At 39.8% G+C, this 27,429-nt stretch overlaps 1 protein-coding gene across 6 annotated transcripts in view; it reads left to right on the top strand.

Annotated features, from left to right (window-relative positions):
• FBXW7 (F-box and WD repeat domain containing 7) overlaps positions 1-27,429 on the top strand; it is a 212,802-nt gene that overhangs the window by 107,272 nt on the left and 78,101 nt on the right. For 4 of the 6 annotated variants that reach the window (XM_062199488.1, XM_062199489.1, XM_062199492.1 and 1 more), the window contains one exon: positions 21,544-22,110. In XM_062199488.1, the coding sequence (XP_062055472.1) occupies positions 21,544-22,110 (567 nt within the window). Of the gene's footprint in view, positions 1-13,719; positions 13,740-20,841; positions 20,892-21,543; positions 22,111-27,429 lie in introns of those variants that run through there. The other 2 variants (XM_062199490.1, XM_062199491.1) reach the window with 2 other exon arrangements.

Below are 27,429 nucleotides of genomic sequence, written 5' to 3' on the forward strand. Positions count from 1 at the left end.
TCTACTGCTTTCCCAGGCCATAACAGAGAGCTGGATTGGTAGTGAAGTAGCCGGGGTCTTTAACTGGCACCCTTATGGGATGCCGTGGTTCAGGCCAGGGCATTAACCCACTGTGCCACAGTGCCAGCCCCTTCTGTCTCAATTTTAGTTCTGGATGAAAAGGCAGGATACTTCCTACCTTATACGAATTCATAACAAACAACAACAACAACAACAACAACAAAAAAACAACCCTTCACACAGGGCTCTGGGTAGCTCTAAGATACTCAGGCAGTGAGTGACTTTAATTTAAAATGATAATCAGCTTCCTGGGCAACTAACTGAAGCAAACGAGAGTTTTCTCTGACACAATGTAAATTCATCCCAGTGCTGAAAGAATTACTACAGATAAAGTTCTAAGAAAGATGCAAGTTGAGAGCCAGAAAACAAAAAAGAAAATTTAAGAGGTATGGAAAATTAAAAGAAAAAAAAGTCTAGCATATGTTTAATTAGAGATAATAAAAATAATGAGAAGAATTGGTGTTTAGCCTGGCAGATAAGACCTCTGTGTCTCATGTCAGAGCACGTGGGGTTTGGTTCCTGATTCCAGCTTTCAGCTAATGCAGACCCTGGGAGATAGTGATGATGGCTTATGTAGTGAGATTACTGCCACTTACCTGGGTAACCTGAATTGAGTTCCTGGCTCTAGCTTTGGCTTCTACTAAGCTTCTTCTGTTGTGGGCATTTGGGGAGTAAACCAGCAGATGGGAGCTCTCTCTATGTTGCCCCCCAACAATAAAATTAAAGAAAGAGTAGAAGAATGTCAATATTTCACTAGATAATGGTTATAAATTTTTAGAACATGAAATGTACCAGTTATCAAATCTGGGAAACTACATGAATCACAATCAAGATAAAATCAATTCACATTCAGACACATTATAGTATAACTGTAGAACAGTCAAGATAAGGAAAATATTTAATGACTAGAAAATAAAGTGATTACCTAAAAGGAAACAGCAGTCAGGCATTTGCCAGAATTTCCAATAGCAATAGTGAAGGCCAGAGCAAACTGTCTACCATATTTTTATACCCAGTGAAGCTATCTTTCAGAAAGGGCAGAATAGAAACCCGGTCAGGGGAGAAAAAGTTGTAAGAATTACATATTGTTCCCAGGACAATCTGTATTTGTTTTTACGGTAATGGATAGCTGACAGACCCCGTAATTAACTCCTGTCTCCTATTAATTAATTAATCTATTAATTAACTCTGTCACTATGCCTTACACTTGCCCCTTACTCTTGATGTTAGAGAATAGCTACTTTGAAAAGTTAAAATAAAACTATAATTTTGTTAACTTTAAAGTTAACTTAGATGTCCTGGAAGAAGATAGCAACAGTTTTTGGATCTTCTGGAGCCTCTGCCTAGAAAATCAGAGCAAGGTATTCCCAAAACCCAAACCCAGGGCCGACATTCACAAACGACACAGTGTGTTATTCCTGTAACGCCAGAGTGCCACTGAGGCAGGGGAAGCAGCGACAGCCGTGCACCTCGGGAAGCAGTGTCTTAGCAGGGAGAAGCACAGGGAAATAATGAGCCTCAGACCTGACAACGGAATTCCCCAAGTTAACTAGCCATTTCGTGGAGGAAACTGGTGGGATTGTGCCTGCGCCAGTAGGGAAGAGTGCAGTGGGCCCTCCGTGAGGACTGTACGGGCAGGATGTGAACTCTCAAAACCAACCTGCTGGAGCTCTTTCCTGTCACAGAGCCTTACATTAATGAGAAACTTTGGGAGTGGAATAAAGACCGCACAGAATCTGAACAAAAGAGAGAGAGAAGAGCTAACTGAAAACTGAGAACAGAGTCAAGAAATCTCAGAAAAGAAGCTGTTCTGTATGTTTTTAACACTGCACGCAGCAGAACAGGGAGCTCTGGGAATTTACAAAAAATCATTTATGTTAATAGACTAACAGTACCCAGAGCAAGGGAAACCAAGACCCAAAGCACCTGAAAGGCTTCTTAGTTTTGAATGCTGTTATATTCTCAGGAGCAGTCACTTGGAGCTCTTTGAAGAAGACAAATAGAATGGTAAGGGATTTCAAAGTCATATCATGTGATTTAATAAAATTGGTGTGGGATATGCTTAGAAAACAAGTTAGGTGGCACTAAGATTAAATTTCATTTGTGTGACAACCAGTGAGGCCATACCAAGTAGAATTTCCAGAAGGGAGATTAAAGCTTCAGTAAAGGAAGATTTTTGCAAATATAAAATTGAACAAAGAATGCAGTTCGTGTTTCAGTTTATAGAGATTCTTGATCAGTAGAACAGATAGAGTTTTCACTGGAACTACCAGCACTTACTGATCAGCAGCTATGTGTCAGGCATTAATATAAGCATTTGATCTGTATTAACTTAGTGAATATTTACAATACTCTTTGAGGCACTTTATGCACATGTCATGCTCATAACCTACCTGGTTAAGAGAACTTGCAAGTCCAAGACTTGCTTCCAGCTCAGCTCTACCTTTTGTTAGCTATTGTGACCTTGTGCAGGGCACTCAAATCTTTAGGATTCATTTTTTTTGTTTGTTTGTTTGTTTGTTTTTAAAGATTTTATTTATTCATTTGAGAGGTAGAGTTACAGATAATGAGAGGGAGAGACAGAGAGAAAGGTCTTCTGTCTGTTGGTTCACTCCCCAAATGGCCGCAATGGCAGGAGCCGCACCGATCAAAGCCAGGAGCCAGGTGCTTCCTCCTGGTCTCCTATGCAGGTGCAGGGGCCCAAGCACTTGGGCCATCTTTTACTGCTTTCCCCGGCCATAACAGAGAGCTGGATTGGAAGAGGAGCAGCCAGGACTAGAACCTGCGCCTATATGGGATACCGGTGCCGCAGTCAGAAGATAAACCTACTGTGCTATGGTGCCAGCCCCATACGATCCGTTTCTAAAGCTGTCAACTTAAGAGACTTAGATAACAATACCTCTTCCAGTTGAAGTCTGTAAGTCTTTGTATGACCCAGAACTCTGTTGACTTCCATGAGCAGCAGTTTTCAGACTTTTGGTCTGTGAAACTTTATACTCTTAGAAATTATTGAGGATGCCCAATTGTGTTTGTTTCTTTCTTTTTTTAATTATTACTTATTTGACAGGTAGAGTTATAACAGTGAGAGAGAGACAGAGAGAAAGGTCTTCTTTCCGTTGGTTCACTGCCCAAATGGCCACTATGGCTGGCGCTGCGCTGATCCGAAGCCAGGAGCCAGGTGCTTCCTCCTGGTCTCCCATGTGGGTGCAGGGCCCAAACACTTGGGCCATCCTCCACTGCCCTCCTGGGCCACAACAGAGAGCTGGACTGGAAGAGGAGCAACTGGGACTAGAACCCGGTGCCCATATGGGATGCTGACGCCATATGTGGAGGATTAACCAAGTGAGCCACGGCGCCGGCCCCCCAATTGTGTTTCATTATGAGAGTTGTTGAAACTTAACTGCATTAGAAACTAAAATTGAAAACATTTATAAGGATAGTCATAATTGCATTAACTATCAGAGCAATGGTAGCATTATATTAAATGGCCAGTGTATATTTGGGAGAGAATGAGCAACAGAGAAGTTAGTAACTTTTTGGTATTATGAGGATAGGTTTGACCTCTCAGAAGTCTTAGAAAGTCTTTAACATCTCCTGGGGTGTCCAGACCATACTTTTAAGTGTCATTGGCCCTTTTGATGATTTCTAAAAATAAATTAATTTATATATTAGAGATAGAGGAAGAGAAATAAAAGCTCCCATCCACTGGTTCACTCCCTAAATGCCTACAGTAGCCAATACTAGGTCAAGCCAAAACCAGTAGCCAGAAACTAAATCCAAGACTCCCACATGAGTGTCAAGGACCCACAAGGTTGAGCTTTTACCATTGCCTCTCAGGGTGTGCATTTGCATGAAGCTAGAGTCCGGAGCCATTGCCAGGTATTGAATGCAGGCACCATGATATGGAATGCAGGTGGCTTGTCTTTACAAGCATCTTAACCACTGGGATAAATGCCTGGCCCCCAGCCCCTTCTTGATCTCTGAGAGGTTGGAGAATGGTTTTTTTTTTTTTTTTGGCCACATATGAAGAACTGAAACTGCACCTGTTCCCATGTAACTTTAGGTATGTTTTTGGTTTGGAAGATTGTTATTCTAACTTTATAGGCAATACTCCGTTCAAGTTAAGATTTGAAGTGTCTAATAACTGCTTGTCTCATTTCTTTTGATATACTGTACTCATGATGAAGTAGCATATTTTAAAGCCCTCTTAGGGAAGGCATTGTGGCATGGTGGGTAAAACCACCGCCAGTGATGCTGGCATATCATATGAGTGAGTGCTGGTTCGTGTCCCGGCTGCTCCACTTCTGATCCAGCTCCCTACTAATGGACCTGAGAAATCAGTGGAAGATGACCCAAGTGTTTGGGCCTGTGCACCCGTGTGGGAGACCTGGATTCTGCCTGACCCAACCTGACTTTTGTGGCCATTTGGGGAGTATACCAGGGTATGGAAGATCTCTTTCTCTCTTCATTTCTATCTGTAACTCTGACTTTAAGGTAAATAAATAAATATTAAAAAACCAAAAACCTTCTTAAAAGTAATAATAGAACGTTATATAATAGCTGATCAGAATTTGAGTACCTCTTTTCTGAAACGCTTGAGACTAGTTTTTCAGACTTTGGACTTCTTTTTTATTTTGGATATTCGCATAGACTTACTGGTTGAGCATCCCTAATCAGAAAATCTGAAATTCAGACGCCTCAAAATCCAAAACTAGTTGAGCATCATGTTGGCACTCAGCAAGTTTTGAATTTGGAAACATGTTGGATTCTGGATTTTCAGATTTGGGATTATCAACTTGTAACATATTAATGTTTGTTCTATGCCAGACATAGCTTTAAACACCACATTCTTTCCCTCATGTAATTCTTGGAGTAATCCTGTGAGATAGATGTGTCATGTAGAATTCCCTTATAGATGAGTTGATAGACTTTAGATATTGAATAATACTTGCATCCACAATTACATACTAAGATAGAGGTTGTCTACTGAACCAGGACTCAGGACTCAAAACTGCCAGGTTTTATAGCCCTGATTATGTAGCTATCTGATTCACTCTGTTTGGTTTTAACATTGTGCTGAAATAATCTACTCATTATATTCTTCGTTAGTTAATATTCTTAACCTCAGATGTGAAACCGTGAACTCTGCTGGAGCCAGGAATGGTTTGTTCTTGACCACAATACTGTGTGATTTATACAACCCCGGGAATAGGATTCAGAAGAATCAGAATTGACAGGTATTGGGCAGGTAGTGCTGGAGAGGCAGTGTAGCTCAGGTTCTAAACCTCACCTCTTCATCTGTGATAGAGAATCCGTAGAGATTTGCTTTCACTATATGAAATCATGATTTGTACGTATAACATTAAACAAGGCCTGGTACAAGGTAAGATTCCATAAGAGATTATGGTTATTGGGGCCAGCGTTGTGACGTAATGGTTAAGCTGCTGCCTGCATTGCGGGCATCCTATATGGGCACTGGTTGGAGTCCCAGCTGCTCTACTTCTGATCCAGCTTCCTGCTAAAGTGCCTGGGAAAGCAGCAGAGGATGACCCAAGTCCTTGGGCTGCTGCTCCCAGGTGGAAGACCTAGGTGAAGCTTGTGGCTCCTAGTTGTGGCTTGGCTCCAGCCTCAGCTGTTAAGGCCATTTGGGAAGTGAACCAGAGGATGGAAGACCTCTCTCTCTTTCTCTCTCTCTCTTTCTCTGTAACTCTGCCTTTCAAATAAATCTTGAAAAAAGAAAGATTATGGTTATTGCTATTTTATAGTTAAACTAGAATTGATATGGAAGCAAGGTGACAATGCTGGATAGATTCCGACACAATTTAACTTCATTGTTTTGCCTAAAATCTTACTAGTTCAGACTATCAAAATGCTTTTAATCAAATGTTGGCAAAGAACTGCAATGAACAAATTCACATACTGCTTTAACAGTACTTTCTAACTAGTAAGCAGGAGTGATCAAAGTATTTTCAAGGTTTTGGATGTGAAGAAAAAGTATGCTGGTGTAGGTTACCAGGCCCTTTACTCCTAAAGTGGGTTTAGGATAAGTTCTTTGATTTTTTTTTTTTTTTTTTTTTTTTTTTTTTGCTCCTCTCAGGAGAGTGTAATTTTTTTTTTTCTTTTCCTTCTCACGGAAGGAAAGGCAATTTTAAGGGGTCTGAGAAAGAGAGTGGTTGCAATCTTATGAAGGGGCTGTTGGATGAAAAGAATTCTCATAGGCCCTTTACTTGTGCCTTTTGTTTTCTTGCTACTGCAAGATACTTATTATGCCATGCTGGAAGACAGCTTGGCTCAGTGGAATGAGCATAGACCTTGGCTCAGACATATCTGAGTTTCAAACATGGTACTGAATCTTAACTAGCTATAAATCTTTGGGCAAGCAACCTTATTCTGAGCCTGTTTCCTATTTTGTTACTGCAAAGAATGATCTCAGTTCTGGATTAAAATGAATGTGTTATGTAGCAATGTTGATCTGTAGTGGGCACTCTGTGTTTGTTGCTTAAATGAATGCAATGGAAGCATCTTTACTAATTTGAATATAAAACAGGCTTCATCCCTGTAAGACTTTCGGCTAATGTTTTGTTTCCATATCTTGAGTAGCTGAATTGAAAAATTGTAGAAAAAAAGAAGACATTTTGAGTTAGCATCCTAATTCTGTCTAGGCAAGAGGAATACCTTCACAATGCAGAAAACAAGGTTTAAGAAATAGTCCTCCGAATACGTGTGAAAAGCAGTGGTTTTCGAAGAAGGGACCACCATTACTGTCTTCCTAGTTGCTTGAATGACTGAGGTTGGTGGTAAAATCCTGAAGCATACTTATCCTCATTGTGATAAGGAATTCCAGTTGTGACTAACCCACAATGCTTCCTCTTAGTTTTAGGATGAGTGTACAACACAGCATTGTTTGTACTGAGATGGAGGGGTGTTTTGAAGTTTGAGAGTGTTTTACAACTACTGCCTTGTTAGGTTTGTCCAGAAATAATGTTCTATAACCTGAAAAATTTTAAAAATTTCTTGTGTGAAAAATTAAAGATCAACACATAAGGGATCTAGTTTTACTGATTTAATCATTATGACAGTGTTTCATTATTTCTGAATAAATAGAAGAGCTTTGTAGAAAATAATCATATTTATTACCATTTAAAAAATAATGCAGTCTGTACCAAAAAAGAAATAGGGACACTTTGAAGTGAATTATAATATTTCTTGTATTGGAGTTACTGTTTTAGATGTTTCTGGTTTTCTGGATTTCCATAGTGTGATGGTAGTAGTTTTTGCTTTTTAAGCCACCATAGAATGAGGACACTAGTGGGCAGAGATGGAACGAGGCTAAATGAAGTTCATTTTGCTTGTCTTTTACTGTAGTTATATAACTTGCAGAGATTTTTCTTATCTGTATATCTTACAAAGGTATATTTGTGGTAGATGTTTGTCTCATAATTTTTGCAATTCACTTAAAATACACATTTTCTGAAACCATACTGTGTACAATGCAGTTAGGCAGTATCTTTGTCAATGTCTGCTCCGCCTTCCTGCCAGGAATTTGAAGAGGAAGATGGAATGAGTCTATCTGAGGATAGTGATTGTCTGGCATATTCATCTAAATGAGGTAATTGTTTTGCTCTAAGAGCCAGCAAAGAAATCCAGGCAGAAGTTTTTGAAATGGGAAGGAGATTAAATAAAAAGCAATGTGGATTTACCTGAGGTCTAATTGCACACTTACCAAATGAAACCTCCCAGGAACACTGGTAAGCACTAGTAAATGAAAATAAAGATTCCTAAATTTAAAAAGCAAATAACAGGAAGTCATTTTTTTCTTTTTGTGATCCACAGTAAATCATTTCCATGTTAAAATTGTGATTACTAAATGCGAACCCTGTTTAAAAAAAAAAAAAGAGTTACTGCTTTTCTCCAGATAAGCCCACCACTATAGGCTTTATGTAAGATGTCGTCTTCATGAAAAAAATCTCCTGAAGTTTAAAACCTTTCTTATAAAATGATAGACCTAGTAGAGACTCAGCTGAAAGAATTTGAATCAGTAGTTTCTACTCTTCAGAGTTTCATGATAGGATTGAAGATTTCCTTTAAGATGTTGTGTTGTTTCTAAATTTTGTAGATTATAGTTCTCTCTGATGCGGTAGCGGCTTCAGATGTTGTTCCTTCTGGTATAGTTGCTTGAATGGTTCTCTCATAGTCTCCAGTCTGAATTCTTTCTACCTGCTACCGAATGTTTCTTAGTGAATTGTATGCTGACTCATCAATAACAGGTGTTGTGAATTATGGGAAAACTGTCCCCCTACCTGTTGAATACGTGATCATAACTGGTATTACTGTAGGGAAGTATCAACTAATGAGAACAAAGCAAAGGACACGAAGTCCTTTCAACATGTAGCAGTCTCAAAGTGGGAGAGTCGAAGAAGATGGAAATATTTGTAGTTCAACTACTATATGCATTTTCAGTGAGGTACTTTTTATATAAAGTAGAATGCATGAGTCACTTTTGAAAAATGTTTGTAGCCGTGTACCCCACACCACCTCAACCAAAATACGGAACATTTCTATCCTTGTGGAAATTCCCTCCTGCTGCCTTTCTGTCAACCCGTGCCACACGAAGACAGCTGTTGTTCTGATTTCTGTCATTCTGGCTTAGTTTTATGGATTTTTAAACATATAAAATGAGGCACACTGTGTTTCTTTTTTGTGTCTGTTCATTCAACATACTGGTTTTGACATTCACATTTGTTGCATGTATCAAAAATTCATTTTTTATTTCTGTGTCCCCCTTCCAGTGTATGAATATACTTCAATTTATTTATCCATTCTTCTCTTGATGAACAGTTGAGATTTTGTCTAGTCTGAATAAAGCTTCTGTATGCATTTTTGCTTCAGCCTATTTGTGGAAATTTCTGAGTAAATACCTAAGAATGAATGAGATAGCTCATAGGGTTACTGTATGTTCTTTTAAGAAACTGCCAAATGGTTTTCTGCAGTGTTGGTAACATTTTACATCCCCACCAACCATGTGTGACAGTTTAACTTGCTTCCTGTTTTCATCAACATTTGGTAGTGTTTGGTTTCTTTCTTTCCTTCTTAATTTCTTTCTTTTTTTTTTTTTTTTAAAGATTTATTTATTTATTTGAAATGCAGTGCTGCAGAGAGAGAAGGAGAGACGAGAGACTGGTCTTCCATCTGCTGGTTCACTCCCTAAATGGCCAAAATGGCTGGGACTGGGCTAGGCTGAAGCCAGGAGCCAGCAGACTCCTCTGGGTCTCCCACGCGGGTGCAGGGGCCCAAGGACCTGGGCCATCTTTACTGCTTTCCCAGGTGGATTAGCAGGGAGCTGGATTGGAAATAGAGCAGCTGGGTCTCCAACAAGTTCCCATATGGAATGGCAGTGTTGCAGGTGGTGGCTTTATTCATTATCACTATGTCGCTGCTGGTTTCTTTTACTTTAAGCAACTCTTGTGGATGGAAAGTAGTATTATACTGTGTTTTTCTTTTTTCAAAGATTTTTATTTATTTATTTGAGAGGTGGAGCTATGGAGAGAGGGAGAGACAAAGTGAAAGGTCTTCTATTTGCTGATTCACTTCCCAATTGGCTTCAGTAGTGGTAGGTGCATCTTCCACTGCTTTCCCAGGCCATAGCAGAGAGCTGGATCAGAAGAGGAGCAGCCAGGACTGTAACTGGCACCCAAATGGGATGCTGGCACTAGGGACAGAGGCTTAGCCTATTACTGCACAGTGCCAACCCCCATATTGTGGTTTTATTTTGCAAATCTGATAGCTAATGTTACTGGGCAATTTTTCATGTATTTATCAGACCTTTATGTTTTTAGTCACGTCTTTGTCTTTTCTACTCAATTAAATTTTGAATAATAAATGCCAGAATATGGACATGCATGACTTCTATGGTTGCTTACCCTTTTCTCATATGGATTTCAACTTTCACAGGCAAACACTGAAGTCATGGTACCATCAGTCCTCTACCTAAGAGACCTTAGGAGGGATCTATTTGCTCAGCTACAGAGTTTGTTCCAGAATTGGACGTTAGTCTTGAAACACCACAAAGAAATATAGATATCTGTAACAATTTTAGATGGACGGTTGTTTTCATGTTGTAAAAAGCTGTACTACTTATGCTTTCTAGTATACCTTTGTGAGAAATACTGTGGTTATTTTCTGGGAAATGGAAAAATTATCCGTGAATTTTATGACAATACTTTAAAACATTCATGGAAAACAACTTAAAAATGAATTTAGAAGTGGGCGTTTAGCTTAGTGGTTAAGATGCCTTCTTCCCGAATGGGACTGTCTACATTTGAGTCCTGGCTCGTACTCCTGACTCCTGTTTTCCTCCAGTGTGGACCCTGGACGGCTGTGATGATAGCTCAGTAACTGGATTCTTGACACCCAGGTGAGAGAACTCCTTTACATTCCTAGTTCCTGGCTCCAGCCCCAGCCAGGACCTGTCTGTTGTGAGCATCAGGGACTGAATTAGCCAGTAGGAGCTCTCTAATTGTCCATCTGTCTCAAATAAATTAAACAAATTTTTTAAAGTTTCTTTTGCAAAAATTTTTGAAATCTGTACATACTCATGTTTGTTTATTGCTTTTAGAAATTACAGGAAGTAACAGGATATGGGCAGTGATACTGTGGTACGGATAGCTGAGGATCACTTCTGAAAGCGGAAAAGAGCCTGTTATTTATGTCTGTGTATGTACATGGATGTGTCATTGCATTTTAAAGTTCAGCCTGATGATGTCAGTTAACATAGAGAAAAGGGGAAAAAACAAAAAGTAGTTTTGGTTTTCTTCATGGAACTATAAGGCGAGACATTTCCAGTAGCACACTTAGTCTCTCTGTTAGCTTTCTGCTTCTATCAGGTATATAAACAAGATAATCTACAGTATTTTAATCAAATCTGTCCTCCATGATTTGGCTTACCCCTTCGTCAGTCTCATAGTCCTTCATCGCCTTCTCTTACCGTGTTCCCCAACTTTCCCTGAAGGTTCCCTCATCGCTTCCTCTCCTTTTCTGGGGGGAAGGAAGAGAGCCTTGTGTTCCAGAGGGAGAGAGAGAGGCAGGATAGCTTGTCAGGAGGGTCAGTAGAGGGTGGGCAAAGAACCTGGTGAAAGAGGGTGAGAGAGGAGCGCGTTTGCAAAGACACGGGCAGGTAAGAGCGCCTAACGTGAGAGAACACAGGTCAGTACGGATGGGTGAGCAGCTGGTTTAGCAAAATGGCTGTGTAGGTTTACAGGCTGAGACCAGATTAGGAATGGCTCGTATTTTGTACTCCTCAGGAGTTTAGACTTTGTGCTGTAGCACAGTGGCTTTCAAAAGTTCTTCAGTCACTCAGGGTTTGCTCATTCTCTCTCTAATTTTCTTTTTTGGTCCTTCCCTTACTCCCTCTTACTTGGTTAATATTTTGCCTTCATTTGAGCAAATTCAGCCTGTAAAAAGTTTGGAAGCAGGCCGGCACCGTGGCTCAGTAGGCTAATCCTCCGCCTTGCGGTGCCGGCACACCGGGTTCTAGTCCCGGTCGGGGCACCGATCCTGTCCCGGTTGCCCCTCTTCAGGCCAGCTCTCTGCTGTGGCCAGGGAGTACAGTGGAAGATGGCCCAAGTCCTTGGGCCCTGCACCCCATGGGAGACCAGGAAAAGCACCTGGCTCCTGCCATCGGATCAGCGCGGTGCGCCGGCCGCAGCGCGCCTACCGCGGCGGCCATTGGAGAGTGAACCAACAGCAAAAAGGAAGACCTTTCTCTCTGTCTCCCTCTACTGTCCACTCTGCCTGTCAAAAATTAAAAAAAAACAAAGTTTGGAAGCAGCTAGCAAATTGTTGGCATTTCAGTAGAAATGGACAGAGATGGCTAGGGATGCCATTGAAATAGTTTAGGCAAGAGACAGATGGTATCAACTTAATTAATCAGTATTGGAGAAGTGGGATTGATTATAGAGACTCTTAAGAGATGGACTTAGGGAGACTTGGTGGTAATATGAGTAGTGACAAAGGTGTGGGGACAAGGTAAAGATAGTTTGTAACAAATAATGGAAACCAGAATGATATCCAGATCCTGTCCTCCTGTTTTTCACTTTCAGAAAATATCAGAGTACTAAGATTTTATTTTGCCCAGATTACTTAATAAGTTGCCAATACTATGTACCATCATTCTCAAACACTTGAGTATTCATTTCCTATAAACAAATGTTTCCTGCATAATCACAGTATAACCATTAAAATAAGGATGTATCTTCTGTTCTTCTGACTCCATTTGAATTTCACCAGTTGAAGTAATGTCTTGTATAGCAAAATGATTACTTTCAGAATTATACTTTCAGAACTACTTTAGTTGTGTATCTGGAATAATTTCTTTCCTTTGACTGTGCTAACACTTTTGAAGATTATGGGCTAGTCACTTTGTGCAGTGCCCCTTGATTTGGGTTTGCTCTCTAACATTTGCTCATTAGTGGACTCAGGTAATTGTACCTTTGATGGAAATCTCACGGACATGATGCCATGTGACTCTCACTGCTTTGTGTTTGGTAGACATGCTTTGGTTTGTCCCAGTATCTGTACTCATTTTCAGCTTAGAGATTCCTACATAAAAATGGTTATATACGGCTCATAGTACATTAGCTTGGTCAATCAGTTGTAGATTTATAATTGATTGATAATTATAAGTACTCTTTTGAGGAGAGAATGCTGTTTTTCTTTGGCTCTGTTTATCTATTGCAGAACTCATTAGCTTTTTCTTTTTGTGTGGCTGCCCTGCCCCTTAAAGAATATCAGCTTTACTATAAGGTCATTGGAGGTGATGGAGGAAAATGCCATTGTTTTCTTTAACTTTGCTACTTCGTATTTTTACTGTACCATAAATTTCTGCTGTATGACATCCAGATGAGATACAGTATGTCAAAGAGTTTCTACTCCTATTGAAAACTATGATGTTTAAGCCGGCTTTTATTTCTTGAGACAAAGTGAAACGCTCTGTAATTAAGCTTAGCTCACTGTCCTTGAATCTAATCTCTACCTTTCATTAATTTTATGTAAGTAACTTGCTTAAGCCAAAATGGGACTTACTTCTCTTTATGTAGCCCCAGCAGGTTCAGTTTAAGTGGAGGTTGCAAATGGATTTTTATTAATGTCATTTTCAACATGAGAATATTGACAGTTTTGAATAGTAAAGCTACTAAAACCATAAGCCAAAGCAGTGTGAATGAAAATACAGCCTAGATATGATTTTATACAAGACCTTGAGAAAACACTTCCTTATTCAGTCATGATCAACCTCAAATGCAGGCCTAGCACTTGGAAGATTACTTTTATAGGTTTATATATACAGGAAAGTATTATTTTTGAATCTTAAAAGTTTGAATTATATTTACTTTTGTAGTATAAAAATTACATTTAATGCTTTTCTTTGTTTCTTGCTGAATAAAAATCAATTCTGTATTAAACATGAGTTAAGTGAGTCATGCAAATTTCATTTTCAGCTGAAATGAGATTATTACTGAGCTTACTCTTGATGTGTGTTGGATAAGGAAAAGATTGCGCATGTTTGTGAGAGGTTGAAAGCTGCAGCATAATGTTCATTGTTTTCCCATAATAGCAGCATATTCTTTTCTTCACAGAAATCCAGAACTTGTCTGGAGAAGATCAGTAAAACTCATCTTGAATGTGTAAGACTACAGCTTTTCCTCCTCTTCTTCTTTTTTTTTTTTTTCCTCAAGTCATATTTTCACAATCAGAAGATTCAGCACAAAGGATCCCTTGCCCAGTTATACAGTTGTGTTGAAATAGAAGGAAAACCTGTTCTGTTTTGCTCTGCAGCTTCTCCAGGTGGTTCTAGTGAGACTTGGGACTTGATGGTACCCCTCTTCACTGTCAAACCCAGGCTGCAGTGGGAACATTTCAGGATTTCCGTTTGTAACGATGTTTTCCAAAAGTTCATTTTCCTTTTAAATTCAAGAATTGTGTTCCTTGAAGTAAACAACAACAACAACAAAAACCCAGCTGTTTTCTTCACACCTTACAGACTGAAAATTAAGCACTAGTTTAAGGCTAGTTTCTGCAGCCATTCTTCATCTTCAGAGTATCCAACACAGTCTAGCCTGTTCTTTTCTGAAAAGAACCCTTTCTACTCATATACTCTTGGGAACTTGGCCTCTGCTAAGCCATTGGATTTCTCTGTGTGGTAGATACTCTTTAAACATTCTTGAGCGAAACGGCCTTTATTTAATGAAGTTAACTGTTTCATGGTGTTTCAGAACTTTTAAACTTTTGCCCTAAGAATTTCTGGATCCTTAGAGAAGCAGATGTCATGACAAGATCGGATGTGCAGGAAGCTCCCTGCCCTGGCCCCCAGTTGCCTGTTGTACCAATCCTAGTTCTGATTATCTCACTATGCTCAGTAGTTTTGAGGGAGGAACCCAGAAGGCTGTGTGGCCAGATGTGGATATTGCCAAGGACTTCAAGGTGAGATGGCTGTACGCTGTCAAGCAGCTCTGCTCCCCAGAGCGGCTTAGGTTGAATGTCTACTGAGCTGGGTGCCACTGTGGCCACCACATGCTCCTTATCCCAGTCAGATTTTGACAGTCTTCCCTCGTGTGGGCAGCTCTCTTACTTTGCTCACATGGAACAACACCCTCACCCAGACAAATGGTCTTTTTCCAGTCTTCCTTTGGCCCGCTAGGTGTCCCCACTGTATGGATCACTCCCCACCTTAGAGGCAAGATGGACATCTCTTGCTGGTCAGCCTCTCTCCATCCCACTGATTCCCCAGAGAGGCCCTCCTCCATGTGCTTGTACTCACTCCCCAGTTTTGGACTGTTTTCTGGCTGCCCACATATTCATACAACTTGTTTGGCCACCTAATGGCTTTAAGGACTAAACTGGTGAGGGAGAGGAGGAAAAAGAGGAGCCATCCAGTTTTTTACTGAAGCAACCGGTTAGAATATGGCTTCATTCATTGAGACGGCAAAAATAGTAGGAAACTTTAAGAGTAAATCTGGGCCTCAGGTGTGTGCGGGGGGCATGTAGATTGGGAGTGACCTTGGGACACTTTTATAAAACTAGTAGGTCCAGTAGGGCACTGTGCCTTCAGATAATAGAATTGGGAGTGCCTAGCTTCTGTGAGGTAGTTGAGACCTTGGGTTTTAAAGAAACTGCAGGGAAGGGAGGAGCTGGCAGTGGAGAACAACAGCAGAGCTACCTGATGGTTGCACTGCAGAATGATCCCCAGGGAACTTAGGAGACCAGAAAGAAGAAGGAGTGTCCAGCCATGTAATAAGCTCCCCAAATGGTGAAAGGTCGACATGAATCTGGTCACAGTGGAGGAAACCCAGATCCCAGAGGTGGTAGAGTGAATGGGAATGAAGAATGAAACTTGGCCGGATTAGAAATAGATGTTGGAAATTAAACAACATAAAAACTAGGTGTTGTCATGTGGACTGAGAAGTAGTCTTTCCCAAGTTTTCCAGTAAAGATATAAATGATAGATTAGACATGTAGGTTTAAATTATCTAGTTCAGATCCACAAAACTCTGTGAAATCAGTATTGTCCATTTTGTGTTAGTATTTTGATTTTGTTAATCTCCATTACTGAGGGATCTCTATAGCCAATTTTACGGTTTTTAAAAGATTTTCACCTTAAGTTACATATGCGATTTCTTGGCCACAGTAGAAGATATGGAACTAGAATTACTCAAAAAATGTTTTCAAAGTATGAATCTCTTTAGTCTCCTGGATTTTTTTTTTTTAGAGCCTATGTTGAAAATAACAAGAAGTTTGATAAAGAGAAAAATGTTTTATGAGTTAAAACTTACAAGTAAATGTTAAGATATTAGTATTTAAACCCTACCAGTTTCAAAAGTATTTCAAGTGACTTGTTGAATATAGGGTACAACTTTTAAAAATCTGTTAACAATAATTGCTCTTAGGTTTGTAACATAGCGTGGAGTTCTTCTTTGGTGAAGAAAGCACGAAAAGTGTGGGACTGACTTCAAACTGATTCAGTAATCGTTTGCTTAGTATACAAGTGTTCTGAGTGCCTATTGAGCCAGGCATTTTTTTGTGGGTAGTGGAGATGACCATGGTGAAAAAGAGAAGGCCCTTCCCCTATAGAGCCTAAATTCTAATGTGTATGTTGGTGGTGGGGCTGGGGGATGGCAGATTCATACTTAAATAAATGGATAGACAGATAGGAACTTTGGTACCAAGCTGTATTCCAGTGCTTCTATATTCCTGGTGCCATGGAGAAGGTAAAAAAGCAGGGTTAGGAGAAAAAGAGAATGTGGTGCAGGAAGATGTGATTATTTTAAATGAACTGGGATGGGAAAGTGCTGTTGATTAAGGGATCAAAGCTCTGAAGAAAGTAATGCAAAGACGGGGGAGAGTGTTCTGGCAGAGGAAGAGCACCCAGGCGCTGAGGTGCAACACACTTTGCTCTTTAAGAGGGACAGAAAGGATAGAGCGATAGGGACTTAGAGCAGTGGCATGTGTACAGATTCTATAGGGCCCAACAGGTCACTGTAAAAGGCACTGGCTTTCTCTTGGAGTGACATGGGAAGCACACGGCGGGGTCTGAGCAGTGTAGTGTGTTAAGATATGACTGACGTTGTCATGTATTCCAGGCTCGTACTGTTAATGAGCATACAGAAAGTTCATAGTAGGAAGAAGTGTTAGTAAATGGCTTGGTAGTGAGGAAGAGAGAGTCTTTTGGGATTTGGTGAGAATCCTAGCTTGCTTACAGGAGGTGCTTCCAAGCTTTGAATGATTTTTCCTGATGACCAGTACAATTTGGTTTACTTTCTTGTCATCTGTGTCCTAAAGCTTCTTAAAATGACTGGTAGCTCAAGCCTGATAGATCCTACCTGTCACATCACTTCTGCAAATGTTGATATTGCACACATGGAGGCTTTGGTCATGTGCATTTGTCACCTCTTTGTTTTGTTAGTGTAAACAATGTTCCCCAGTGTCCACTGTAATTTCAGTTAGTTTGAGCTTTGGAATCTTCCTTGGAGACTCTAGGTCAAGATAAGACAGGCAGGCCAGCGCCACGGCTCAATAGGCTAATCCTCCGCCTGTGGCACTGGCATCCCAGGTTCTAGTCCCAGTCGGGGCGCCGGATTCTGTCCTGGTTGCTCCTCTTCCAGTCCAGCTCTCTGCTGTGGCCCGGGAGTGCAGTGGAGGATGGCCCCAAGTCCTTGGGTCCTGCACCCGCATGGGAGACCAGGAGAAGCACCTGGCTCCTGGCTTCGGATCAGCGCCGTGCACCGGTTGCAGCACACCTGCTGCAGCGGCCATTGCAGGGTGAACCAATGGAAAAAGGAAGACCTTTCTCTCTCCTCTTTCTGTCTACTCTGCCTGTCAAAAAAAAAAAAAAAAAAAAAAAGATAGGCTGTCAAAGCTCCATCTGTTTAACCTGTACTATGCCCATTTTTATTCCTTAAAGCACCCTAAAATAAGTAGTTCAAATGATTTTGAATTCTCAAAGGGTTTCTGGGCAGCAAAGTTTGTGAGAAAGTAACTTAAAGACACTTAACACTGAAGTTAGGTCTAAAGTGCTACACAGAGAGTAAGGGGTTAGTGTCCAAGGACCTGGAGAGAAAGACAAAGTTGCTGTCCTCTCAGAACAACTGTATTTTTGAATTTTATGGAAGGACACTTTATTTTTTATTTATTTGAAAGGGGGGGGGGAGGGTCTTCCATCCACTGGTTCACTCCTCAAATGGCTGCAACTGCCAGAGCTGAGCTGATCTGAAGCCAGAAGCTGGGAGCTTCTTCTGGGTCTCCCATGTGGTGCAGGGGCCCCAGGACTTGAACTATCTTCTGCTTTCCCAGGCCATTAGCAGAGAGCTGGATTGGAAGTGGAGCAGCCCAGACTTGAATCAGCATCCATGTGGGATACCAGGGGCTGTAGGCTGGTGCTTAAACCTGCTGTGCCATAGCACCAGCCCCAGAAGAACACTTTTTAAAAATAATACTTCTCGAGGTCCGTGCTGTGGCATAGCAGGTAAAGTTGCTGCCTGTGGTGCCAGCATGCTTCATGGGCACCAGTTCGAATCATGGCTACTCCACTTTCGATCCAGTTCTCTGCTATGGCTGGGAAAGCAGTAAAAATGGTTCAGGTCCTTGGGTCCCTGCACCCATGTGGGAGACCCAGAAGAAGCTCCTGGCTCCTGGCTTTGCATAGGCCCAGTTCTGGCCATTGTGGCCAGCTGGGGAGTGAACCAGCAGGTGGAAGACCTCTCTCTCTCTCTCTGCTTCTGCCTCTTTGTAACTCTGACTTTCAACTAAATCTTTTAAAAATATAATACTTCTCCTTCATCCTGGGATGGAGCTGACTGAAGTTATCTTTTTTGGGTACTCTTAGGTCAGAACCTCTCTGGTCTTCCCACCACCCCGAAAAACACTGCCAGGAGAATTGCTGTTCTCTGCTTAGAAAAGGAAAAGTAACACACTTTTCCCTTGTCCTTCTCTGTTGGTTACTTTATTGCAAAATTCAACTTTATTTTGTCTCAACTATCTGAATTTCTCATTTTAAAATTTAATGACAACTATCTATACTGGAGCTTGTAATTTCTCTGCAGATTTGTCCTTTGTTAGATTAATGGAACCTTAGTGAGGGGTGAAGCTGTGGTATCTTCACTGATACCAGAATACTGTGCGGATCTTACGTTGCAAGCAGTGCTCAGCCTAGAGGATTTACATAAAGTAGGTGCAGTTCATCCTCATTATTCATAGATTCTTTATTTGTGGACTTGCCTACTCAGTAGAATTTATTTATAAACCTCAAATCAATTTTTGAGGCACTTGCACAGACATTGATAGAGGTGTACATGCACACAGTGGCAAAAAATTGGAGCTGCCTGACGAGCGTATTTCCAGTTGAGGTCAACAAGGTGACACTCTGCCTTCTTGTTTCAGCTCATAAACCATAAACAAGTTCTCTTTTCATGGTCTGTAGAAAATATTTTCCCTATTTGTGGGCTTTTTCTGGTGATTCTGTGTTTAAAATTGCCCAAACACAGTGAAGTTCTGGCTAATGTTCCCAGGAAGACTGTGAAGTGCTTTACCAAGAAAAGAAAGCTGTGCGTTAGATAAGCCTCATTCAGGCCTGGGTTGTCATGCTATTGACTCTGAGTCCAGTGTTAATGAAACAGCAATATATGTTAAGTAAGCTAACTTTAGACAGAAACACCCATATGGTTATGCATTGATTGGCTGCAAAAGTGTTGTGATCAGAGGCTTGTAGAAACTGTATTTCCCCTAAGGAGCAGTGGTTCAGTTTCCTAATTCAGTGGTTAGAGGGACTTCATAGAATACAATTACTATGAAAAATAAGAATTAACTATTTAATTAAAGCTGTAATTTATAGAGACTTTAGGCATTGGAAATGTTCCATAATTTCTTTTTTCTGAAACTGACATTTCAGGTTATGTTTGAATATAGGCATATAGTTATAATGTAAAATCTAATTTTACTGTAGGTTCTGATTTAAAAAAAAAAAAGGCTAAATACCATTGATTAGCATGTAAAGAAGCATTTCTAAACATTACTCCTTCCGAAAATTACTATGTGCCTGAGCATACTGAGTGCCCAATAAATATTTGTTTTAGAGTAATAATCTTTGAGCACTGTAGTAATTCTGGTTTTTGGAAAGAAGGTAATAATAATGTGAGAGAATAATATTTTTTCGGTAGTTTATTATACGTGGTTCTTGCAGACTGAGAGACATGCAGGAAGACGCAGTTTGAGTGTCAGGTTCTTGTGTGTGCTTTGCTTCAAGCCAACAGTCTTATCTCTGAGCCTTGATTGCCTGGTGTGTGAAGTGAGGAACATTTTCGATGTAAATAGTAAAGGATTTTCTTTGATTATCAGTGATATTCCTGACTGTGAACTGTTTCCGTTCTCTTCACATCCAATTGCTAAGGAAATAGTGCAATTAACATCAACATGTAGCCATCAGATTTTATTTTTACTAAACTTGAATTTAGTCTCATTAATTATCAATAAAAGCATACATTATTTATTTCTTATGTTTTGACATTATGTACTTCTGTTGGTAAGAAGAAATAGCAACTTTATATTGATTTTTAAGATAATAGGAATCTGTTTGTTGATGTTTGTGTTTTATGTGACCGTCTTCTAAGTCACACAGAATTTTTCTCGAAGAATTAATTTTAAAAGCACAAGTATGCATTCTGGGATAACAATTTCATTTATTGATTTTTTTTCTGATTGGCAGTTTTAAGTTTTAGATCATGAGTGCTTTTTTAAAAAATATGTATTATATGTTGATATTATTTTACGTAACCTCAAACCTGTCCACACAGATACCAGCAAAGGAAAAAATTTAAGAATGAACATTATGAAAATATGTTCTATTGAATAACATTTTGGAGCCTGTGTGAAGCATAAAAGTAAATATATTTGATGTATAAAATTTGAGAAATTTGGTAAAAATAAATTGAAAGCATCTAGAATACAACTGCTCAAAATACAGCTTATTTAAAAAATATTATCTTCTAGGCTGTCTGCAGATTAAGAATCATACTGTGATCATATAATTTCCTGCATTTTCCCCTTAACATAATGTGATATACATATCCACATTTTAATGAACATGATATTTAGGAACTGTGCTAAATAAATTCCATTTTATCATTTCTTTATCTTTAACATTTGTTGTTTTATTTACATTTATTTTTATCTTTCTTTTTTGCTTTTGTGGATAAAGCTGCCATGAGCATCCTCTGTATAATTTTTTTTCTGTTTTAGGATTACTTCCTTAGGATAGATTGCCAGAAGTGGAGTTACTGGGTCAGAGGGTATGAACTTAAGAACTTTTTCCTCCCCCCAAAAAAATTTTTTGTGTACTTGCTATTTAGTTGATTTATGTTCACTGTGAAAAGTGAAAATCACAATGATAATCATTGTCACCTTGTTAGAAAACTGTATCTGAAGGGCAGGATTCTGTCGTCAGAGAAGTTTAAGACATTTCCAGAGTGAAAAAATTGTGTTAAGTTGATTTACTTTAGCATTTCCTGAAATTGAGCACTGAATAGTTGTTTTTGGTGATAACACTTCTTAACACTTTGTCAAAGTTTTACATAGTCTATAGATTATGAACTGTTGACCTAAAACTTAAAATTATTTTATTAGTTAAGTTAGTTTTATTAGTTAAATTATGTCTTATTTGTTGAAACAAATATAAACTATAAACAAACTATAAAGAACTATTAAAAGAAGCATATTAAAGCTGTTTACTGTATTTATTGTGTATGTCTTTATAAAGCCTCATAACTTTTATAATTTTATAATATCAACTTTCTATATTGATTACTGAAGAACATCTTGATGCCTCCATGGCACTGAATACTCTTTGCCTTCTTTAATGATATTTAGACTATAAGCATGAAACATAAAGGTAAAAGAAATTGGAGATTGTACAAACCTGTTTTTCCCCATTTTCCCCTGCAGAATGTGAAAACCTTTGCATCTTGTGATAGTTTGGCCAAGGTCCAAGAAGTAGCAAGCTGGCTTTTGGAAATGAATCAGGAACTGCTCTCTGTGGGCAGCAAAAGACGACGAAGTGGAGGCTCTCTGAGAGGCAACCCTTCCTCAAGCCAGGCAGATGAGGAGCAGATGAACCGTGTGGTCGAGGAGGGCCAGCAGCAGCAGCAGCTAAGACCAGAGGAGGAGCACACTGCAAGGAATGGTGAGGTCGTTGGAGCTGAACTTGGACCTGGAGACCAAAATGATTCCCAGCAAGGACCGTTGGAAGAAAACAATAATCGATTTATTTCAGTAGATGAGGACTCCTCAGGAAACGCAGAACAAGAGGAGGATGAAGAACATGCTGGTGAGCAAGATGAGGAGGATGAAGAGGAAGAGGAGATGGACCAGGAGAGTGATGACTTTGATCAGTCTGATGACAGTAGCCGTGAAGATGAACATACACATCATAACAGTGTCACAAATTCCAGTAGTGTTGTGGACCTGCCCATTCACCAACTCTCCTCCTCATTCTATACAAAGACAACAAAAGTGAGTGTATTCCATCTCCTATTAACTTGAGATACTTTGTGTATCTATTTTAATTGTCAGAATTTTCCTTACAGTTTTTGTATTATTGCAAACTAATCTTAGCATGTGTAATAATAAAAGGAACTGCTTTTGTTTTGCAAAGGTATTAGAAAGTATTACAGATAGAAATACTAATACTGGCACAAACTTATTTTAAATGGAGAAAGGTAATTGATCCTGTTACAGTGAAAAATGGTTCACGTCAAATTCCTTCTAAACTTTGCTCCAAGGGCAAGTGTTAGTAGGTTGTGTGGGAACAGGTCGTGTGGGGTGAGGAAGGGTGAGGTGAAACGTGATCTGTGTAAATCAAGCAATGAAGACTCTTTCACTGCCAGAGTGCAGCTGCTGTGTGGGCTGTACGCTGGTGTTTCTCCAACACATGCTACTGCAAGTGGCCTCACACTAGTTCTGCTTCTTCATTTGTGATTCGAAAATTAGATACAAATCTTCTTCTTCTTTTTTTTTTTTTTTTGACTGTCCGTGTTGAGTAGACTTACTGAGTTAAAGTTACTTTGGAAATGAACATTTTAACTTGAGTAATAGTTTTGCAGACACTAACATGAATAATGTTTCTGATGGTCCATCCACTACTCTTGTTTGCTTGGTTTTTAATTTTACAGTGAATCATTGATTTGGCCTGTAAATAATGTACAGTTTTAACATCATTTCCTTTAACCTAACTTGACCTAGAATGAAGTATTTTACACACTTAAATTAATGCTTGAATTGCTAAATCATCACTTCGGCTTTTACAATTCCTTCTAAAACATATTTACGCCTGAATTCCCTGGCCTATCTGCAAGTTACATGCCCTGCTAACAGCTCCAGTCCTGTTTGTTAGTAAAGCTGAGATCATACATAGCGTAATATCCCCAGCTTTCATACCCAGTCTGGATCTAGCTTTGTTAAATTGCTGTATCAAAAGAGGCCATTTACACACACACACACACACACAGACACGCCCTTTCTTCCCCCCTTCTTTTCCTTAGGGCTTGGGAGTGCAGTTTAGTTGCATGATGTTATCTAAGGAAGGAGTCCAGTCACACCTAAGCCTTGCTGAGGCAGTCACTGGTTTCTCCTAGGAAAAAGTGACTAGACAAAATGTATCTTTTTCCAACATCATAATATTCTGTTGAAAAATGTAATACAGACTTACCTTTTCTTTACAATCAGGATGAAATCATAAGTATAACAACTATATTTTAGTAAACAATGTATACTGACTTTATGGTAGTTTTTCCTAGTGATTCTATTATTATTAACAAGTATTTGTTCATACAAGACAAAAGGAGTGGATCAGGAAACCAGCAGTGTACACACTTTTGGTACATTGTTTATCATGAGGTCATTTGCCTTCGTACGTATGACACAGAGAATAGAAAGCTTCTGCATTGCAGAGCACCAGTACCCTTCTTCAAAGTAGGATCTCAGCCTGAAATTGACTTGTCTTTTCTTTTTTGTTCATTCCTGAAACTCTTCTTCAGGATTGTGCCAGGAGTACGCAATTTTTCAACAACACTTAAAGTCATCTGTTACAGCATTGCTTAAGAAGAAACTGTCAGTTACCCCCATGTATAAATCTTTGGAAATGAAAAATAGAAACTCTCACTATTTCAAGTACTTTGTTTTGGAAGAGCTTTGAATTCTCGATCATTATAAACATAAGACACTTCTACAGATCTTGCTGTAGGGCAGCTCATTTAAGTCTTCACTTTAGGAAAGAGTAGAAACATAAGAATCATCTTAAAAATACCATTTTTAAATGTAAATATAGGATTGACTTTCTACAGTATTACACAGCATACTTTGCAAATTTTACTTTCTGGCAGTTTTCTTTTTTTTTTTTTTTTTAAGATTTTATTTATTTATTTGACAGGTAGAGTTAGACAGTGAGAGACAGAGAGAAAGGTCTTCTTTCCGTTGGTTCACTCCCCAAATGGCCACACGGCTGGAGCTGCATCAATCCGAAGCTGGGAGCCAGGTGCTTCTCCTGGTCTCCCATGCAGGTGCAGGGCCCAAGCACTTGGGCCATCCTCCACTGTCCTCCTGGGCCACAGCAGAGAGCTGGACTGGAAGAGGGGCAACCGGGACTAGAACCGGCACCCATATGGGATGCCTGCACCGCAGGCTGGAAGATTAACCTAGTGCGCCATGGTGCCAGCCCCCTGGCAGTTTTCCTAAAAAAAAATTTTGGACAGCTAGACTTAGGTATACATTACTCCTGAATATGCTTCTTATGTGAATATGATGTCGATGAGAAAGATATTGGCTCTAACTTGCTTTCGTTTCTTCTCTGAAAACATTGAAAACTCAAAATTCTGAGCACAGTATTTTTAACCCTAGTAATTATATATATGTGTGTGTATGTGTGTGTGTATAAATAAAGATTTATTTGTCTGATGGGGAGAGTGACAGGAAGAGATCTTCCATCTGCTGGTTCACTCCCCAGATGTGCCAGGGCTTGTCCAGACCAAAGTCAGGAGATGGAGCTCCATCTGTGTCTCCCACTTGGGTGGCAGGGGAAGGCATCTTCTGCTGCCTCACCAGGCTCATGAGTCAGGAAACTGGGTTAGAGCTGGAGAAGCTAGAACTTCAGCTGGCACTGTGATACGGGATGCCAGCATTGCAGGTGTCAGCCGGGCTCACTGCACCACAACACTGGCCCCCTAAAGGTTTATTCTTATGGGAGCCCATAGCAACAGTAAATATTAGAAAATCCAGTTGTCCTAATATTAAAAGTCGAGAGTAATGGTAGTTAGGAATTGCTGTTTAGGGATGAGTGTTTGGCCGAGCAGTTAAGATACTCATTAAGACGCCCCTGTCCCTTTTTCAAGTATGTGGATTCAGTGCCTTATTCTGGCTTCTGATTCCATCCAAGTACTAACCAGGCCCGACCCTGCTTAGCTTCTGAGATAGACGAGATCACGCGTGTTCAGGGTGGTATGGCCATAGGCCTGGCTTCTAATTCCTTATTCCTGCCTGTGCATACACTGGGAGGCAGCAAGTAATGGCTCAAATATCAAGTCCCTACCACCTGTATGAGAGACCTGGATTCAGTTCTCAGCTCCTAACATCAACCTTGCCAGGCCTAGCTGAGCCCAGCCCAGCTCTGGCTGTTACTGGCGTTTGGGGAGTGAGCCAGTGAATGATTTCTCCATCTGTCTTTCACTGACTCTGGAACCAATTTTAGAAGAAGCAGAAGCATCAGAAGCAAGATTTGCCATTTGTTAAGCCCATACTGTACAAGTTCCTGTGACACAGGTAAATAGAGAGTCCAAATGATTCATCCCAAATCATACCATAAATTATGAGAGATTTTGGTGTGCTGAATTTCAAAAAATTTTTCTTCTTTCCATGTGCTATGCTGCCCCCTATGGTGGAATTTGGCAAACATTACTAAACAAAATATTTTTATTGAGGATGTGACGGCTTGAGGGTAAAGTTGTAACAGGAAGAAATGATAGTGTAACCAAAGAAATCTGCAACTGGGTAACAGAACTCACTCTCACTAGATTCTGTTAACTATGCTTCTTAGCCAGGATTGTGTGTTGGCTAGTTCTCTAAATTCATTAGAATGTCTAAATTTGAGAGTCAGTTTGCTTCTCTCCTTGTCACAACAGACAGAGGTGCTCAGCTTACACTGCAGAAAACTTGACTTAGAGCAGGTGTGGGGAGCCATTTTTCATTCAAGAGCCTCTTAGATATTTATAACATCATTCATGGACCATACAAAATTATCAACTTGAAAATTAGCCTGCTGTAAATGCATTGAATTTCAGGTCCTGTGGTTGCCATGGTAGGGCCAGACCAAATGGTTTCCTGGGCTTCTTATGGTCCATGGGATGGACATTAAACCCATTTTCTACTAACAAGAAAAGCAAACAAGATTACTGGTAGAGTAGGTCTTGCATCCTCCTGATCTTTTCATGAAAAGAAGCATGTTTGAGCACTACTTTCTGATGCTTCCATATTGTCTTGGTGCCTTTCATCTGCTCTCATGTAACTTCATTCCTTACCTCAAATTAGTCTGCTTTCCCCCATCCTGATTGTTAGGTTCCTCCTGACAACTAAGTACTTTCTCTTTGTCTCCAATAAAAAATAAGTCCTGTTAAATAGATCGATTCAAAGAAATAATGTGTCTTAGTGCATTGGAATGAGGGGCCCCAGGGCCTCTCTTTGTCTGTGGGTTCTAAACAATAGAAGAATCAGGTACAAGGATTACTAGGCCATCAGAGGATCAAGATAACAGTTTTGTTTTTGGCCCACCACCCTCCAGCCACCCCCAAGAATCTCTAGCTTTTGGGAAACTCTGTAGAACAATGTGGCTAATGTCTGAAAGTTAACAGAACTCTTTAAGTTTCACTCTTGTATTGAATTCTAGAGAATTATAACCTCCTCAGAAAGACCCTGCCTATTGTACTCCCAAGACAAAGAACTTAAGTTCAAATTCTGTTGGGTATAGACATGCCCAGAAAGTGAGAAGTACTATTTAATGCCATCATCTTGAATAATATCCGCTCCTAAACATGACCCCGTGAATAGCTAGCTGTTTCTTACATCTTTGTGAAGAAAGAATACTGGGAACATTGACTCTGCCTTGTTTAGCCAAGTTTTAAAGATGTGAAGAAGATGGTGGAGATGGGTGGAGGGGACACAACTGGCAAGATGTAGGGGAGTGATAGCTTTTCAGATCTGAGCTTGAATTCTGACTTGGCCGCTTATGGTATGACCATGAATATGTAATCTCCACTTCTCAGCTTCCATGTAGTGCCGCCTTCTCAGGGTTTTGGTAAGGAATAAATGAAATAAAAATATGTAAAACAAATAGCTTAGTACCTGAACCCCCATGACCTCATTTTATCTGTTTTGTATCCCGCAGCCCTGATGCCACAAAATATACATCATTGCTCACAATGGATATCAGTATGATTTTAATGATGCTTAGGGTTCAGTCATCATATCACCCTCTAGTGGAGAAAGATAGTAATAGATAAATACTTTTAAAAGACTACGCAGAGAATTGGAAGCATACTGTAATAAGCTGGGCCTTCAGCAAAAGAAAAAAAACCACTTAAATGTCCAAGGAAATGCTGTTCACACATCTTCCCAGCTGATGGGTATATACAGTTTCCTTTTATTTTCTTCTGATCTTTAAAGCGTCTGTGTATTTAAATGCTTTGTGAATCAGTTTGAATGCCAAAGAATTTTAGCTTATGGTTAGTTTCTAATTAATTCCTATTAGTACAGTTTTAAAAATATTTTCTAACACTATAAACCATA

The sequence above is a fragment of the Lepus europaeus genome, chromosome 8 (genome assembly GCF_033115175.1).
Source record: "Lepus europaeus isolate LE1 chromosome 8, mLepTim1.pri, whole genome shotgun sequence".
In the NCBI taxonomy this organism is placed as follows: domain Eukaryota; kingdom Metazoa; phylum Chordata; class Mammalia; order Lagomorpha; family Leporidae; genus Lepus; species Lepus europaeus.